Source organism: Ricinus communis, chromosome 2, assembly GCF_019578655.1.
Source record: "Ricinus communis isolate WT05 ecotype wild-type chromosome 2, ASM1957865v1, whole genome shotgun sequence".
NCBI lineage: Eukaryota > Viridiplantae > Streptophyta > Magnoliopsida > Malpighiales > Euphorbiaceae > Ricinus > Ricinus communis.
The window spans coordinates 11,242,620-11,259,543 of NC_063257.1; the positions used below are offsets into that span (position 1 = coordinate 11,242,620).

The 16,924-nt window shown below is 31.3% G+C and overlaps 3 protein-coding genes across 5 annotated transcripts; all 3 read left to right on the plus strand.

Annotated features, from left to right (window-relative positions):
- Window positions 1-2,118: 2,118 nt before the first annotated feature.
- LOC8282457 (RNA-binding protein 7) lies at window positions 2,119-9,209 on the plus strand. 3 transcript variants are annotated; one of them, XM_002523403.4, is made up of 5 exons: window positions 2,119-2,254; window positions 2,328-2,433; window positions 2,508-2,719; window positions 3,183-3,360; window positions 3,455-3,925. In XM_002523403.4, the coding sequence occupies exons 2-5, from the start codon at window positions 2,397-2,399 to the stop codon at window positions 3,631-3,633; spliced, it is 606 nt and encodes a 201-aa protein (XP_002523449.1). In that variant the 5' UTR covers window positions 2,119-2,254; window positions 2,328-2,396; the 3' UTR covers window positions 3,634-3,925. The 3 variants fall into 3 exon arrangements, with proteins under 3 accessions (XP_002523449.1, XP_048226989.1, XP_015577443.1); XM_048371032.1 differs by having other exon boundaries at window positions 2,224-2,242; XM_015721957.3 differs by lacking the exons at window positions 2,119-2,254; window positions 3,455-3,925 and adding exons at window positions 6,625-6,717; window positions 9,002-9,209 and having other exon boundaries at window positions 2,261-2,433.
- Window positions 9,210-9,326: 117 nt separating this feature from the next.
- On the plus strand, window positions 9,327-11,662 carry LOC8282456 (senescence-specific cysteine protease SAG39). The gene is made up of 2 exons (XM_002523402.3): window positions 9,327-10,061; window positions 10,944-11,662. The coding sequence occupies exons 1-2, from the start codon at window positions 9,626-9,628 to the stop codon at window positions 11,531-11,533; spliced, it is 1,026 nt and encodes a 341-aa protein (XP_002523448.1). The 5' UTR covers window positions 9,327-9,625; the 3' UTR covers window positions 11,534-11,662.
- A 2,057-nt stretch (window positions 11,663-13,719) lies between these two features.
- On the plus strand, window positions 13,720-15,795 carry LOC8282455 (senescence-specific cysteine protease SAG39). The gene is made up of 2 exons (XM_002523401.2): window positions 13,720-14,218; window positions 15,084-15,795. The coding sequence occupies exons 1-2, from the start codon at window positions 13,783-13,785 to the stop codon at window positions 15,674-15,676; spliced, it is 1,029 nt and encodes a 342-aa protein (XP_002523447.1). The 5' UTR covers window positions 13,720-13,782; the 3' UTR covers window positions 15,677-15,795.
- Window positions 15,796-16,924: the final 1,129 nt, after the last annotated feature.

Genomic DNA, 16,924 nt, shown 5'->3' on the forward strand with positions numbered 1-16,924 from the left:
ATATTCATTATCTAAAACTGCAATATTCATTGTCTGTATATATAATGTTTATCAATATTCTTAATTAAAAATATTAATTATTTATGAAAGCTTTTATTATTTTTGTGATACATATTGAATTTTTTTTATGATTGATATAAACATTCATCATTTATAGGCATAATATTTATTAGTTTATCAATGGATATTCGTCATTGATAAAGTCATAGTCACTAATTCATTCAAATGCGCATATATAATATAGATATAACATAAATCGTCTTTATATAATTAGTAAATAAAAAAATAAGCTAAAACTATACTACAAGTATTTATATTATGTTATACATATTTTTTCAACAAAATAAAATTAATAAATAATAAACACTTAATGTTTAAACAATGAATATTCAACAATATATTTAATGAACATAAATTAATCAACCTTCAATATAAAATTAATGAACATAAATTATATTTCAAAAAAATTACATTAACATCTAACGTGCTTCAGTGTTTGATGCATGTATAAACTTAAAACATAAATTTTTGTACAAATAAAACGACACCTGATGAACCCCTGAGTTCAGAAAGCTACATGGACAAGGATTCATCTCATAATTTGCGTACAAATCTCAATTGTTATAAGATAGACCTCGGTCTATGATTCTATATGGATCGGAGTCCATAACATATGTTTGGTGCAATAATAAGTATACATGCCAAAATTAAAAACATATGTGCTAGAATACAGGAACACATATTAAAATTTTTTTATTAGACCATTTATATATTAATATGTTTTGTTCATATACATGTACTAAGATGCTCATCTTCTATACGTATAATGTCCATTAGATATAATATTCTATAATAATTTATTTTCTTTCTATTAAAATATTAATTATATGTGAATTTAATATCCATTATGGTTAATGTTCATGTACATTTTGTTTGATGTATTATTCATCAATATTGATATTAATGCTTATTATCTGGTATTACAATGTTCATTATCTATATATATAATGTTCATCAATATTTTCAAATAAAAACTTAATTATTTATTAAAGGTTTCATTGTTTTTGTGATACTTGTTTAAGTTTTTTTTATGATTGACATAAATATTTATCATTTATAGACATAATATTCATTAGTTTGTCAATAGATATTCGTTATTAATGAAAATTATACTACTAATTCATTCTAATGAATATATATATATAATATAGACACAAGATAAATCGTTCTTATACAATCGGTAAACAAAAAAGAATCAAGCTAAAGTTATACTACAAATATTTATATTCTAGTACACATAATTTTTCAATAAAATTAAGTTAATAAATAATAAATATTTTATGTTTAAACAAATGAACATTCAACACATGTTTAATAAATATTTAATATAAAATCAATAAACATAATTTTTTTTAAAAGAAATTACGTTAGCGTCTGACGCACACGACAGACATTTACGTAAATTTTTTTATAAACAAAACAGTATTGAATGGACCCTTGGGTCCATGAAGCTATATGAATTAAGGTCCATCTTATAATTTGTAATTTTCTCAGGAGAAATATTTATTTAGTTAGCTCTGTAGATTGGAAATAAACTTATCTAATTATGTATTATGCAGTTGTTAAAGTATAATGATTTTTATTTTTATTATATATATTTTGATTTAATTTTAGTTCAATTAGTTTAAGTTAAAAATATGTATTTTTTAATTATTTTAAAATGGAAATTTCTTCAATCTCTACTATATCATTTTGTATTAAACTGTTTCATTAGACCCGAATCTCCATTCTAAAGACTTTTAAAATTTAGTTGGATTTTTAAAATTTTTCTATCTTCAAAATTTTCAAACCGTGCTCAACTTTAGTTGTAATAACATTTAAAATTCAATTTATTCAATTGAAATTAGATTGATTTTGTGATATTAATAACTATTTCTTTTTTCATGTGTTGTGATAGAGGAACGGGCAAATAATTTTATGAATTAAATAAAGCCTTAATAGTTTAGAATGGTTAGAAAAAATAAAAGGGAAAGCATAACAAGTAACTAAAGTTCAGGCGGAGTTGAAATATGTCTAATGTACTAAATATTTAAAGTTTAAAATTCAACTCAAAACTTAATTTAACATTTTTTAAAAGCTTAACAAATAGAAGAAATTCCCTTCTACTTGTCGACGTACCAAATTCACATGAGGTGTCATCATATTACAGGCCACAAGCTTTTTCCAGCCAATAATTGCAGCAGTACCGACTCCGGTTCGGATTCTCCTTCTCTCTCGATTAAATTTTCCAATTTCCAGCTCTTTATTTCTATCCTCTGTTTCTCTAGGGGAAGTGAAAGAAAGGCACTCATTCCTTTTACGACTCCGTTTCAAGCCAAGCTAGGGTTTTTTTCACCATGCATGGAAGCAGTACCAGTTGCACCGTTTACATAGGTAATTATACTTCTAAAACCTTAATTTTCCGCGATCTGTTCATCTTGAGTTTTGATTGAATCGAAATGGTGCAGGTAATTTAGATGAGAGAGTGAGTGAAAGAGTATTATATGATATTCTAATACAAGCAGGGCGTGTAGTGGAATTGTACATTCCACGCGACAAAGAAACTGATAAATCTAAAGGATATGCTTTCGCTGAATATGAATCTGAGCAGATTGCTGATTATGCTGTCAAGCTTTTCTCTGGCCTTGTTATTCTCCACAATCGCACTCTAAAATTTGCGGTCGGTGCTTTTCACCTTTTTCGTTTTGGGAATTTTTTGTGTACGTTTTTGCTGATTGTGAACTTGTATTTGTTTTTTGGCTTTAATGTCAATTTGCCTCTTGAACTTGTGAGGGATGGGCAATTAACCCAAAATATAATTCTGGCCGAATTATTTAGCGGACTAGTTTTACAATTTGGCTAATTTACAACATATTTAAATTCGTTTTACATTGAACTGGGACTGATTAGCTACACTGTAAAAATTGTCGGCTAGTCAGGCCAAAAAGTTAAGTTTGGAGCTAAGTACACATCCTCACTAGTTAATTTTGTAGCTGGTTTAAAACTATTTTTATGTTCTATAAGTGCAAATTGTGGATCTATTTGGTCAATTCAGTTCTTAAGTAGTAGGAAAGGACTTAAATTCGTGGAACTATGACATTCTACTTCAGGTTTGGTTATTAACATATATCTTAATTGAACAGATTTCTGGACAAGACAAAGCCTTACAAAATGTATCCAGTGGAGCTATGCATGCATCAAATTCATCTAACAAGCCACGGCCTTACCCTATGCCAATGAATAATGTAGATAACACTAATCAGTCTATGAGATTGTCCGCATCTTGCAGAATTTCAGCTTACCCATACAACCATTCCCAAGGTAAAGAGGCTTTTTTATTTTTTCATATTAGAAAAATGGCGTGGTAGGTTATTTTAGTTTCGTTGCGTGCTGAACGATGTTTTCTTTGATTCAGTGCCAGTTTCCTCTGGTGTAACACACCATCATAATGGATTTGGGTCACAATTCAATGGCGTCAATTATGATAATGGTATTGGTAGAAGAGTTTTTGGGTCTTCTTTTGACAGTAACATTAGTCGTTCTAGGTCACGTCGCTATGATTCGAGTAACCCTGCGTCATACTCTCCTTACTAATAGGATAAGTTATATTAAGGAGTGAACTCACATGTGGTTCTGGAATTCTTGCTTGATGTAGACAGCTGCATTGTTGCTTCTTTGTGTAATCAGTCAGTCAGATAACTTAAGAGTTCAGATGTGAATATATGTGCAATCTTAGTTGAAGACTAAGTATTAGTAACTGTGTTGTGCATTCAATAGGTTGAGAGAGTAAGAACAGCAGTTTTCCATCCTTTTTGTAGTCATTCTCTATTTCTCAAACCTTTTGAAATTTAATGGCTTGAACTATGAATTATAAATTTCTTTTAAAGGCGCTCTCTGTACCCAATTTTTCATGCAATGGTAGGATTTGTTTTCCTTTTTTTTTTTTCTTTTCTCATTTCTGTTTGCTAATGTTAAATGTTTTCTTATAATAAATGAAAAAGATGAATCAGTAGTGAATATGTACTTTCTTATGTACATCTTTCTCCTGCAGGAAAATGTATGTGGTCTAGGTGCTAGTTGGAATGTTCACGGTTTGTGGATTATTGAACTTTGCTCACTTAATCTTTCCGTTGGATTTTTTTCCCTGTTTGCTGAATAAAACAGAAACGAATTCCGCTCTCTTTTCTTCTCTGTGCTTCTTGCTATCAATTATCTGATTTGCAAAATTTTGTCAATTAAAAATCATAATATTTTACAAAATGGATAAATGGGGAGTTATGTCTTATTGGCAACATTTTGTGTTATTTATTTGTTGGTTATGGACATTCTGTAACCTTAATTTACTGTTAGATGACAACTTCTAAAGATGCTATTTGAAGTTGAGGTGGCAGTAGTAAATGGACAAGATAAAAGCTGTACTGGAGTAAGTTTTCCTGCAGTGCTGCATGTTCAATATGTTGGTCTTGTTTACTTGCCATCAAGGTCGTGGTTGATTGTAGTCTAGTTTCCTTCGACATTATGGAAGTTTCTCACACTATTAACTTGTGATGAAGAACTGATTTGCAGAAAGGGTAGTGGTTTTATGCAGATAGAATTCTCTTTAGTTGACCTTAACATGAATTATGTTTATTGAATCCAACATTGAAATGAAAATGAGCAGCTAAATTTTGCAGACAAAAGATAACCACCCGCTGTATGAAATATGAAATTTCTTTGGAAAATCCTAACTGATAATCATAGTTGTTAAAGGCACGCCTTAGGCTCAAGGCGCACAAGGTTTAAGCCTCTGCGCCTCGTAGCCTTAGAGGCGACAACTTCACTACGGCATGTGCCTTCCAGGAGGTAAGGAGGTGCAAAAAAGGCGAGCCTTAGTGAGTTGAATCTTAAAAATAAGACTTACAATTAAAATTGGGCCATTGATGATAAGTTGGGCCTCACTAATATTAGCCATTACTTCAAGAAATCAAAAGAATGTTGAATAAAGGTTTGTACAATTCACAAGCAACTTCTCAAAAAAGGCTAATACTCTAGTACTTAAAAATGAGGAACAGATTGATTCTGAAGAAGATGATAAAAAGAAAATTGAAAGTCGCCATGAGAATTCAGGAATATAATGAAGAAGAGGAGGATGACTAAATTAAGCTTAGTTATGATAAGTAATAGTCTTTTGCAACATGCTTTAGGAATTACAATTATTTAGTAGAACCATGAGAATTGAGGAATTTTATGAAGAAGATGATGACTAAATTTAGCTTAATAATGATGAGTAATAGTCTCATGCAACATGCCTTAGGAATTATAGTTATTTAGCAGAACTATAAGTCTATAACTATGGTTTATGTCTCTTGAACATGTTTCTTTTTAGTTTCTATTGTGGATTTAGAAATTAGCCAAGTAAGATTATGTCTGTGCATGTACTTTTTTATAGATTAAAAAAACATTGATGTCTAGTTTATGATTGGTTGCATGTGTTATGTTATGAGTGGTATAAGCTTTATTTTTTTCTTTTTTTTTTTTGCCTCACTTTGATAAGGCATGTGTCTGCACCTTGCGCGGCTTCAGGAGAGCCTTGCGCCTTTGATACTATGCTGGTAATTTTGAATCCAGTGGTTGGATTTATCTCATATGATCTGTCATGTTTCAATAAACATGAGAGAATTTATATTTTTCTAAAGCATATGTCCTTGTGTAGAGTAGAGCTGCAGTGCAAGAAGATATCGAAGAGAGTTGAGAGAATGAGCAGTACATAGAAGAAACAAAGGAATGAAAGAATATGAAGAGAGAGAACTAACCCAAAAGCAAATTCTTACTTTTTTAACTCATTGTAACTGCGTAATAGTGTAACCTCGCATCATAATCAACCATTAATTAGGAAAACCATAGTTGCTTAGCAGTGTTAAACTCCTAATTAGTAGTTAGGAATGTATACTGGTAATTCTCAAGATTATTGGATGAAATTCCTAAGAGTGACTACTAAGGAGCTAATTAAAGTTCGTGAAAAATGGAATAAGCAGCTTCAAGATAAAAGGTTTCCAATAATTTTTTTTTATCACTATCGACGAAGCGTTGCTCTTCCCAAACAGAACTAAATAAGCGAAATCCTTAATTGTAATGGTTGATAAAAGAGTTTTAGGAAACCTTTTTATCTTGAAGCTGCTTATTCCATTTGTCACAAACTTTTTGGTTTTAAAAAAAATGCCTCTTATCAAATTGGTTATAGCTGCTCAAGTCAGTTCTAGTGTGTCGAACGATTCATTGCTTGAGCTGTGTTTTTATAGCTTTCAGTTTTCTCCCCGTCAAACTGGTCAAATGAGGAGGCAAATTTCTTGCTCTCATACTTCCTGGTTAAAACCAGGAGCCACAATTTAGTAGGAATTATTGGGGGTGATGGTGCATATGGTTGGTAGTTTACTTGCAGAGTGTTATTCTGATAGTGCATGTAGTTTGACAGATTACTCACAGAATGCTATCTCATTGATCCATGGTATATTATGGTCATCATTGATTGATATTTGGTTTGCTTTGGTAATACCCATTTACAATATATCCCTGCTTCCTCCAGCAGATCTGATTTTTGCTTTCTAGGTGCGAGCATTCTCCTTTTGATGCGTCGGAAAGGTTTTACCCGTGATAACATGACTGCAGATCTTTTAAGCTGTTATTGTGCGGTCATGATTGGTAATCTTTAAATCCATTATAAATTCAGAAATTATTGGTAAAGCATATTTTTCAAGCAGCAAAACCAGTGGTCTCCCTGATTCAGACTTTTTACTATTCTGATAATGGTAGCTGTAAAAACCAGTGCTCCCTCGCACAATAAGTATGCTGGCGGATGTGGTTAAAGTTGCATGCTTGTGTAGCTTCTAATCCTGAAATGTGTGCTTGCAGGTGGGAGTTTCTTTGCTCCCATCTTGAAGCTCACAATTTGCGTTAAGAATTCCGGGTAATTCTCAAAAGATAATCAATAGGTTAAAGGACGTGTTGGGTTCTTGGGAAATTAGTTAAAAAAGGAGCAATTATGGTTTTTAAAAGCCGAAGTAATTTTGTAAGAATAAGGTTGAATTCAGCTTCTAAATGCTCCATTTGGTCCTTGGTTTTTGGAGCTATTTTAGTCCAAAATTTTATTATTTGGGCTCAAATTAGCCTTATACTAGAGATTGAGTCATTTCCCGTGAGAATTAAAAAATTGATTTTTTTTTTTGAAAGAAATGGAACTCTTTTAGTGAAAGTAATTAGATTATCATATTTAGCAACTCATTATCTTTGATAGGGAGGGGGTTATACTCTCTCGAATGGAGCAATTTGAGAAAAAAAAGGAAAAGAAAAAGGGCTAAATTGAACTTTACTGCAAAATTCAGGGGCCATATTCAACTTTATTCCTGATGTATATGGATTTCTTGAAAATCATAGACGGAAAAAACTTATAAGAGAAGCACAGCTGATTCTTACATAGAGAGAAAATCTTTAAATGGTTGTAAACCTTAGAGGCCCTGCTCTGGAAGAATCACTGTTTAAAAGACAAATTAACTCTTTTTAAGAAGTAATTCTTTTTTTGGACAATAATATTGACTTTTTCAGTATAAATATTTTTAGCATGTCTTTATTTCTATTTTTCATGATTTTGTTCTGTAATTATTTAACCAGTTAATGACTATTCATCTAACAACTCATTATATTAATTATTTTTCATATCTCTAATAGATATTTAATTGCCAATACTTGCATATTGATCCACAAATTAACATTTTAGGAAGTAAAGGCTTTTTGGGTTTAGACAATAATAGCCTCACTCTAAACTAAAAATATTTCCAACAAACAAACACTGTTAATTGCTAACACTTATATTTGTGTACAAAAAATCTAATCAAACTCTATATTTTCTCAAAGAAACTTTTATTAGACATAAATTCTTAATAACATTACGAATTTAAATTTAATTATTTGAAAATAAATCTTGTCTTATATGAGTATTTAATTTGATGAGTAAATAATGTTAACATAAATAAAAAAAATATGTTAACTATTCTTTTAACATCAGTCTGTTATTTTAAAATTAAATTGGGTGCAAATTGGTCGAATTGCACACTCAACTGAAGCAATTTTTCTTGCCAAGGGAAATCTCTTACTTTCCATGGTTGTCTAATCTGGTTTGATCCCAGCTGAAACTGGGATTTCGGTAAAAAGGTCTCTAAGGTTCGTTTTCGCATTAACCCGGTAAAAACTCAGTGAGTCGACCAATTTAAGTGGGACCTAGAGTGATTTGGTTGCCATGTCAATTTGGCAAACAAATAATTTTGAAATTTTTCTGGAGCTCGAACTTGGGTTCATAGGCCTTCGTTTGAGTGGTTTAATCTCTCGGAGACCTTATGAACTTGCTTATTTTGTTTTATACATTCAAATTAAAGTATTTCTTTTTTTCACTGAAAAAGTGGTTCTTATTTATCTAATAAAATCCAAAATCCTTATTTTTTTTATATGTTTTATATGATATTTAATATATATTTTTTTAATTTAATGTATGATTTCACTCTTTAATACCAGATCAGGATTTAAAACATAAGTATGAAAAATGCAACAAGACAACTTGTTGTATTTTCTGGGAAATCAGATTTCTCGAGAAACCTCATAGACAAACTGTAGAACAAAGCTTCCGTAGGAGAAAAGAAAAGAGAAGAGAAAGAAAAAGAAAAAAAAGAACATAATTCTTTTCAGCTATGATTTTTATTGGTAACTCAGAGGGGGGTACAAGAACATATGCCCATAAAAATGTTCTGCCTTTATTCTCATGGCATCACTATCATCGAACCCAAACTGATGCAGAGAATGGAAGGCATTCACAATTTGATCTACTGTTATTTTGAAGTGGAAATTGTCTATTTTCTTACTTAATGCCTCTCACAGATAGATAATATATGTATTTCTTCTGTTCACATTCAATTATTTATTTCATTTTCAATTACAGAGGAGGTCTAAATGAAAACAAACAGAGACTGGGGACATCTCCTCCAAATGTTTTCGAGTTCCTTCGGATGGTTATGTGGGTGTCAGCTTAGGTTCTGGGAGCAATTTGCTAAGGACCAAGGCAGCTATGAAATTATATTAATTGTAAAGGCCTTGCGGTAATTTCTATGTTTGCTAAGAACATATCATGAATGCATACAATTCATGTATATTTGACTCTTTTTTTTTATTCTCTTCACTATACCATTTTTGCCTTTGGTTCTCATGTGAACCCAATTCCTACACAATAAGGAACACATTTTGGCAGGTTTGCACTCTCAGGAAAAGACAATTAATCAGTCTTTGGCGTACGCATTACACACCAAAAGAGGGGTAACTTAATAATTAGATAAATGAATGCAAAATTATCATAAACAATACAAATGTAAATAAAAATATGAAACAAAAGAACAACTTGCCGGTTTCATCAGGTAATTGGCTTTTCCATTCATGATTTAACATCATATAATGGGAATGCAATTCAAGAGAGATCCAGCATGAATTTCCTATAAATAGCTATTTAGATTTCAAAGGACACATCCTACCAACTATCATCATCCTGAACACCCGTATTATATTTATCAGAATGGCTACAATTTCTGAAAGGAAACTGATGTTTGTGGCACTGTTGGTTGTGGGGCTCTGGGTATCTCAAGCCTGGTCTAGGTCGCTCCATGATGCAGCCATGAATGAGAGGCATGAGATGTGGATGGTTAAATATGGCCGTGTGTATAAAGACAATTCGGAGAAGGAGAGACGATTTGAAATCTTCAGGAACAATGTGGAGTTTATTGAATCTTTCAACAAGCCTGGGAACAGGCCTTACAAGCTGGACATCAATGAGTTTGCAGATCTAACTAATGAAGAGTTCAAGGCCTCTAGAAATGGATACAAAAGGTCTTCCAATGTTGGGTTGTCTGAAAAATCATCATTTAGGTATGGAAATGTTACTGCAGTGCCTACCTCCATGGATTGGAGACAGAAAGGAGCCGTCACCCCCATCAAGGACCAAGGTCAATGTGGTAAGACACATTACCCTATAGACTAATAGCCGCATTCAGATTTATTTTTAACTCGGCTCCTATTAGGATTTAAACTTAGTAATCTCTTAGTTTTGGAGATAAATTTGACTGAACTAGAGACCTAGAAGTACCGATACTTTTAAAAGGTAAAAGTGTTGGTGACAGATATTTTTCAATGCAGATATACGCTCAATATATATTTTTATATATTGAATATTTTATTATTTTTAATTTTAGTGAAACGAGATGAACACGATTAGGACACATTTAGGGCACGACTAAGACACTTTTAGAATATCAGTAGGCCATTTTAAAATTTTAAAAACCAAATTAATTAATAGCAATTGGCTCCTAGATTTACAGATAATTCCACTGTTAGCACTAAAATTATTATTATTTTATCTAATTAGCCAATAATATCTACAAACATAATAATCATTGATAAAATTTAAAAAATATTTCGTTCAATAATAAATTAAACTCTATTTATATATAATATATTAATTTTTATTATTTTATTTTTAAATGTGAATGATTATATATTATATATTTTAAGTATTATAATATAATATATTTAATTAACATGTATTTCACACGTTGTATTCTAATTTTTTTAAAATAATTGTATCAACTTGGCCGTGTATATCTTCTATCGTATCCGTACTTGTTATGCTAAGAAGGTATTTAGTACTGCTTCAATTGGAATACTTATCCCTATGAGTATCTGTGTCGGCGTGTCTGCGTCATTTTGCTCATGTCCGTACTTCTTACGCTAGAGATCATCGGTGGCGTATTTGTTTTGGAAGGTGTTTAGTGCTACTTAACTTTCAATACTTAATTCTTCTTACTCCCTATGAGTAATGCATAAATACTGAAATGCAGGATGTTGCTGGGCATTTTCTGCTGTGGCAGCAATGGAAGGTATTACAAAGCTTTCAACAGGAAAACTGATCTCTCTTTCAGAGCAAGAACTAGTTGATTGTGACACAAGTGGCGAAGATCAAGGCTGCGAAGGGGGTTTAATGGATGATGCATTTGAGTTCATCAAACAAAATGGAGGCCTAACTACTGAAGCCAATTACCCTTACCAAGGAACCGATGGAACTTGCAACACCAACAAGGCAGGTAATGATGCAGCCAAGATTACAGGTTATGAAGATGTGCCTGCCAACAGCGAGGATGCCCTACTGAAGGCAGTAGCCAGCCAACCGGTCTCTGTTGCCATTGATGCTAGTGGATCTGCCTTCCAATTCTACTCAGGTGGAGTGTTCACAGGAGACTGTGGAACTGAACTGGACCATGGTGTCACTGCAGTAGGTTATGGGACAAGTGATGGTACTAAGTATTGGCTTGTCAAGAACTCATGGGGAACATCTTGGGGTGAGGATGGATATATAAGAATGGAAAGGGACATTGAAGCCAAGGAAGGACTCTGTGGAATTGCGATGCAATCTTCCTATCCAACAGCATAAAATGGCAGCAAATTAAACTGTATAGATGGGTCAGTTGTCTGAAGTTGTTACAAGTTTATGTATTATACTACTGTATCATCCTTTAAGCTCATGTATTGGTCTGATGTATTTACTAAAGGTTTTATTTCATGTGATGATGACTAATCTTTTCAAAGGAGAAACTCAAAGTAAAAATAAAGCAGAAAAAAGAAAAAATTAAGGCAAAGCATATAAGGGACCTTGAGCAAAAAGACAAATTGTATTCTGGACTCATCTGTATACAGCACCATTGACTCGGTAAAGACAAAAAGAAATATGTCACGTGAGCTTTGGAAAAAGTGTAGAAAGGGATTGACATTTAGGGGGCAACTTGCAATGAAAAGAAAAAAAGAGAGAATATTTCATTCAAGTTACAACCTTGATTCCTTGTTAATATTCCTTGTTAAAAAGAGGTAATCAGGGTTCGGTTAACTGAACCGTTAGCCATTTTTAGAAGTCTAATTATATATATTGGTCTTTAAATTTATTAATTATAAACTTAAATTGTTAATATCGGTTAATCAATATTTATAATACGGTTAATTGATTTTTTTATAGTTTTTAACCATATTAAATTTTATAGATATTTTTAAAAGAGTTTTTAATATTTTAGTATATTTTTCTTTTCTTCAATTAGTCAATAAATTTATAATAATAATGTTAATATAATTAATATATTTTTAAAAATTAGACTTATTTCTTAATAAATTTTTTATTAACTAATATATTAAATATGCTTATATAAATTAATAATAAAGTAATTTATTAATTAATATATTAATTATATTTATATAAGTTAATACTAAATATATAATGAATATGAAAATTACACATATATAACAATTATAGTAAATATAATAATTGTACATATATATATATATATATATATATTATATATATATTACATAAGTTAAAAAATTGTATATGTAAATATATATATATTCAGAAGGTTAACTAAATTGTGTGTTTTTTTACATAGAAAACTGAAAATAAAATCGAAAACTTCTAAGAAAAAATTGAGACCGAAACAGTTGATTCGGTTAAGCTATTTATCGGTTTTTTTTATCACCCCTAGTATATGCAATGATTTTTAGCCAACATTATTTGGCTTTAACTGTTTTTCTATCAAGGAGATGAAAGTCTTCATTCCTAGTTCTTGAGGTATCAAATGTATGAAGCTAAGTTCCTTTAGAGTGCATAGAGGTGAGCAAAACCGAATCGATATCGAAAAACCAAATTGAACCAATTAGTTCAATTCGGTTTGGTTCAGTTTAAAAATCACCAAACCGAATAATATTTTAGTTCAGTTCGAATTTTAATTATAATCGAAATGACTAGAATTTATATAATATTTAAATATTTAAAATATTATATTTGTTTAAAAAAATCAAAATGTTTAACTATAAAAATATATTATTTTATTATTGTTGATGTTGAATAAATATTATATATATTTATTTAAATATAAACAATTATAATTTAAATACAAAAATAAAAAGTAAAAAATCTCAAACCGATTATCAAAAGAATTATTTTGGTTCAGTTTGGTTCGGTTGCATTTTATATTTCGATTCAGTTCGGTAAATAAAATTTAAAAATTTTGATTATTTTTTCGTTAAAATCGAAATGAACAGATTACTATTAAATATTGAATCTGATTAAAGGAATTCACCTAGAAGAAAATTATCAATGACCACTCTGATTGCTATTTAAAAAGTAATAACATATTATGAATGCATACAATTTCTGCATATTCATTTGCGAAGTCATTACATATAAAATTTATGTATATCGACTCTATTTTTATTCTCATCACTATACCATTTTCCCTTTCTTCCCATGTGAACCAAATTCATACACAAGGAACACATTTTGGCAGGTTTGCACTCTCAAGAAAGGACAATTAATCAGTCTCTGGCTTGTGCATTACATACCAACAGAGGGGTAACTTAATTAATAGATAAATGAACTCCAAGGAATGCAAAGTTATCATAAACAACACAAATGTTTGATGATATAAAAATATGAAACAAATTAACGCCTTGCCGGTTTCATCAGGTAATTGGTTTTTCCATTCATGATTTAACATCATATAGTGGGAATGCAATTCGAGAGAGATCCTACATGAATTTCCTATAAATAGCCATTGAGTTTTCAAAGGACACATATCCTACCAACTATTTTTTACTTGTGATCATCACCCTGAGCAAACCCATATTATATTTATAAGAATGGCTACAGTTTCTGAAAACAAACTGATGTTTGTGGCACTGTTGGTTGTGGGGCTCTGGGCATCTCAAGCCTGGTCTAGGTCGCTCCATGATGCAGCCATGAATGAGAGGCATGAGATGTGGATGGCTAAATATGGCCGTGTGTATAAAGACAATTCAGAGAAGGAGAGACGATTTGAAATCTTCAGGAACAATGTGGAGTTTATTGAATCTTTCAATAAGCTTGGGAACAGGCCTTACAAGCTGGACATCAATGAGTTTGCAGACCTAACTAACGAAGAGTTCAAGGTCTCTAAAAATGGATACAAAAGGTCTTCCGGTGTTGGGTTGACTGAAAAATCATCATTTAGGTATGCAAATGTTACTGCAGTGCCTACCTCCATGGATTGGAGACAGAATGGAGCCGTCACCCCCATCAAGGACCAAGGTCAATGTGGTAAGACACATTACCCTATAAACACATAGACGCATTCAGTTTTCTTTTTAACTCGGCTCCGATTAGGATTTAATCTGAGTAATCTCTTAGTTGTGGAGATGAATTTAACTGAACTAGAAACCTAGAAGTACCGACACTTTTGAAAGATAAAAGTGTCTGTGTCAGATATTTTTCAATCCAAATATACGTTCAATGTAAATTTTTATATATCGAATATTTTATTATTTTTAATTTTAGTGACACGAGATGAACACAACTAGGATACATTTAGGACAGGGCGAAGACACTTTTAAAACATCAATAGGGCAATTTTAAAATTTTAAAAACCAAATTAATTAATAGCAATTGACTCCTAAATTTACAAACAATTCCACTATTAGCACTAAAATTAATTTTTTTTTTATCTAATTAGTCAATAATATCTACAAACATAATAATCGTTGATAAAATTTAAAAAATATTTCTATCAATAATAAATTAAACTCTATTTATATAAAATATATTAATTTTTATTATTTTATTTTTAAATTTGAATGATTATAAATTTTATATTTTAAATATTAATAATATAATATATTTAATTAACATGAATTTCTCATGCCATTTTTTAATTTTTTAAAAATAATTGTATCAACGTGTATTTAGTACTGCTTAATTTGGAATATTTATCTTTATGAATAACTGTGTCAGCGTGTCTGTGTCATATTGTCCATGTCCGTACTTCTTATGCTAGAGACTATCGGTGGCGTATTTGAATACTTAATTCTTTTTTATATTATAAAAATATAATACTGAAATGCTACTTAAATTTCAATACTTAATTCTTTTTACTCCCTACGAATAATGCATAAATACTGAAATGCAGGATGTTGCTGGGCATTTTCTGCTGTGGCAGCAATGGAAGGTATTACAAAGCTTTCAACAGGGAAATTGATCTCTCTTTCAGAGCAAGAACTAGTTGATTGTGACACAAGTGGCGAAGATCAAGGCTGCGAAGGGGGTTTAATGGATGATGCATTTGAGTTCATCAAACAAAATGGAGGCCTAACTACTGAAGCCAATTACCCTTACCAAGGAACCGATGGAACTTGCAACACCAATAAGGCAGGTAATGATGCAGCCAAGATTACAGGTTATGAAGATGTGCCTGCCAACAGCGAGGATGCCCTACTGAAGGCAGTAGCCAGCCAACCGGTCTCTGTTGCCATTGATGCCAGTGGATCTGCCTTCCAATTCTACTCAGGTGGAGTGTTCACAGGAGACTGTGGAACAGAACTGGACCATGGTGTCACTGCAGTAGGTTATGGGACAAGTGATGATGGTACTAAGTATTGGCTTGTCAAGAACTCATGGGGAACATCTTGGGGTGAGGATGGATATATAAGAATGGAAAGAGACATTGAAGCCAAGGAAGGACTCTGTGGAATTGCGATGCAACCTTCCTATCCAACAGCATAAAATGGCAGCAAATTGAACTGTATAGATGGGTCAGTTGTCTGAAATTATTACAAGTTTATGTATTATACTACTGTATCATCCTCTAAGCTCATCTATTGCAGTCTGGTGTATTTATTAAAAGTTTTATTTTACGTGATGATGACTAATCTTTCCAAGGAGAAAATAAAGTAGGAAAAAGAGAATAATCAAAGTAAGCACATAAGCGACCTTGAACCAAAAAATTTCAGACGCAATATTAGGAGAATGGACAAATGGTCGGGCTGGGCCTTGATTCTTGTGCCTGGATCCAAGCCGCAATAACTTCTCTATTGGCTCTGATCTCATTCTATCAATGTGTTCTTTTTACAACTTTCATATTCTGTGTTTAATTTCATTTGCCATTTATATACCTCAATCAATTTATACCATTAGTCACCTGTATAACATGAACAGATAGTAACAAATATTTTTATAATAATATTGTATAGTTACATGTATAAAAAAATCCCATAAAAGAATTTATTTTAGAAAAATGATCTTTTAATTTAATTATAAATTATAAGTGTTCTTATCATTCATTTTAAGTTCAAACAATTATTTAGTTGTGAAATTGCTTGACAAAAAAAATTGTATTAAAATTTTGAAAATTATCTTATAGAACATTAATGATATTAATTAATTTGGTACTAAAGTATTAAAATGCAAAAATATAAAACTACATTAGAGCTAATAGACAATGAATAGGAGAAAGGAGTTTTCAATTGAAGTTACAACCTTGTGTCTTTGTGCATATTATATATAATCTATGCATTGATTTCTAGCAAATACTTATGGTTCGTTTGAATATGATAGGCATCTTCAGTTAAAATTCACTTAAATCATGCACTGATATTTCATAATTGGCATGGTTATTAACATTCTAAGTATCATTTCTGAGTTCAGTTAAGCCATGCATTGGGCAATGTTTACAAGACACTAACTATGATTTTGTCTTGGTCAGTGGTTCATTAATGAGGTAAACAGGTCTAGTTCTTTGGGTATTCTTCTATTCTTAAAATACACGTTTCCCTTGGTCAATTCTGAGTTGTATTCAGTCTCTGGACTATTCTTGGGTTCAGGTTACTGTCAGAAGTTGGTTATTCCTGACAGGAGTTGGATATTAAGAACTTGATCAAGGCCTGTGCTGTTTAATTTGCTTCCTGACATAATTAGAACTAGTTCAGCATCCTATTTCTTTTTTTCCTGGTTTCAGTGTTCATAATGAACATT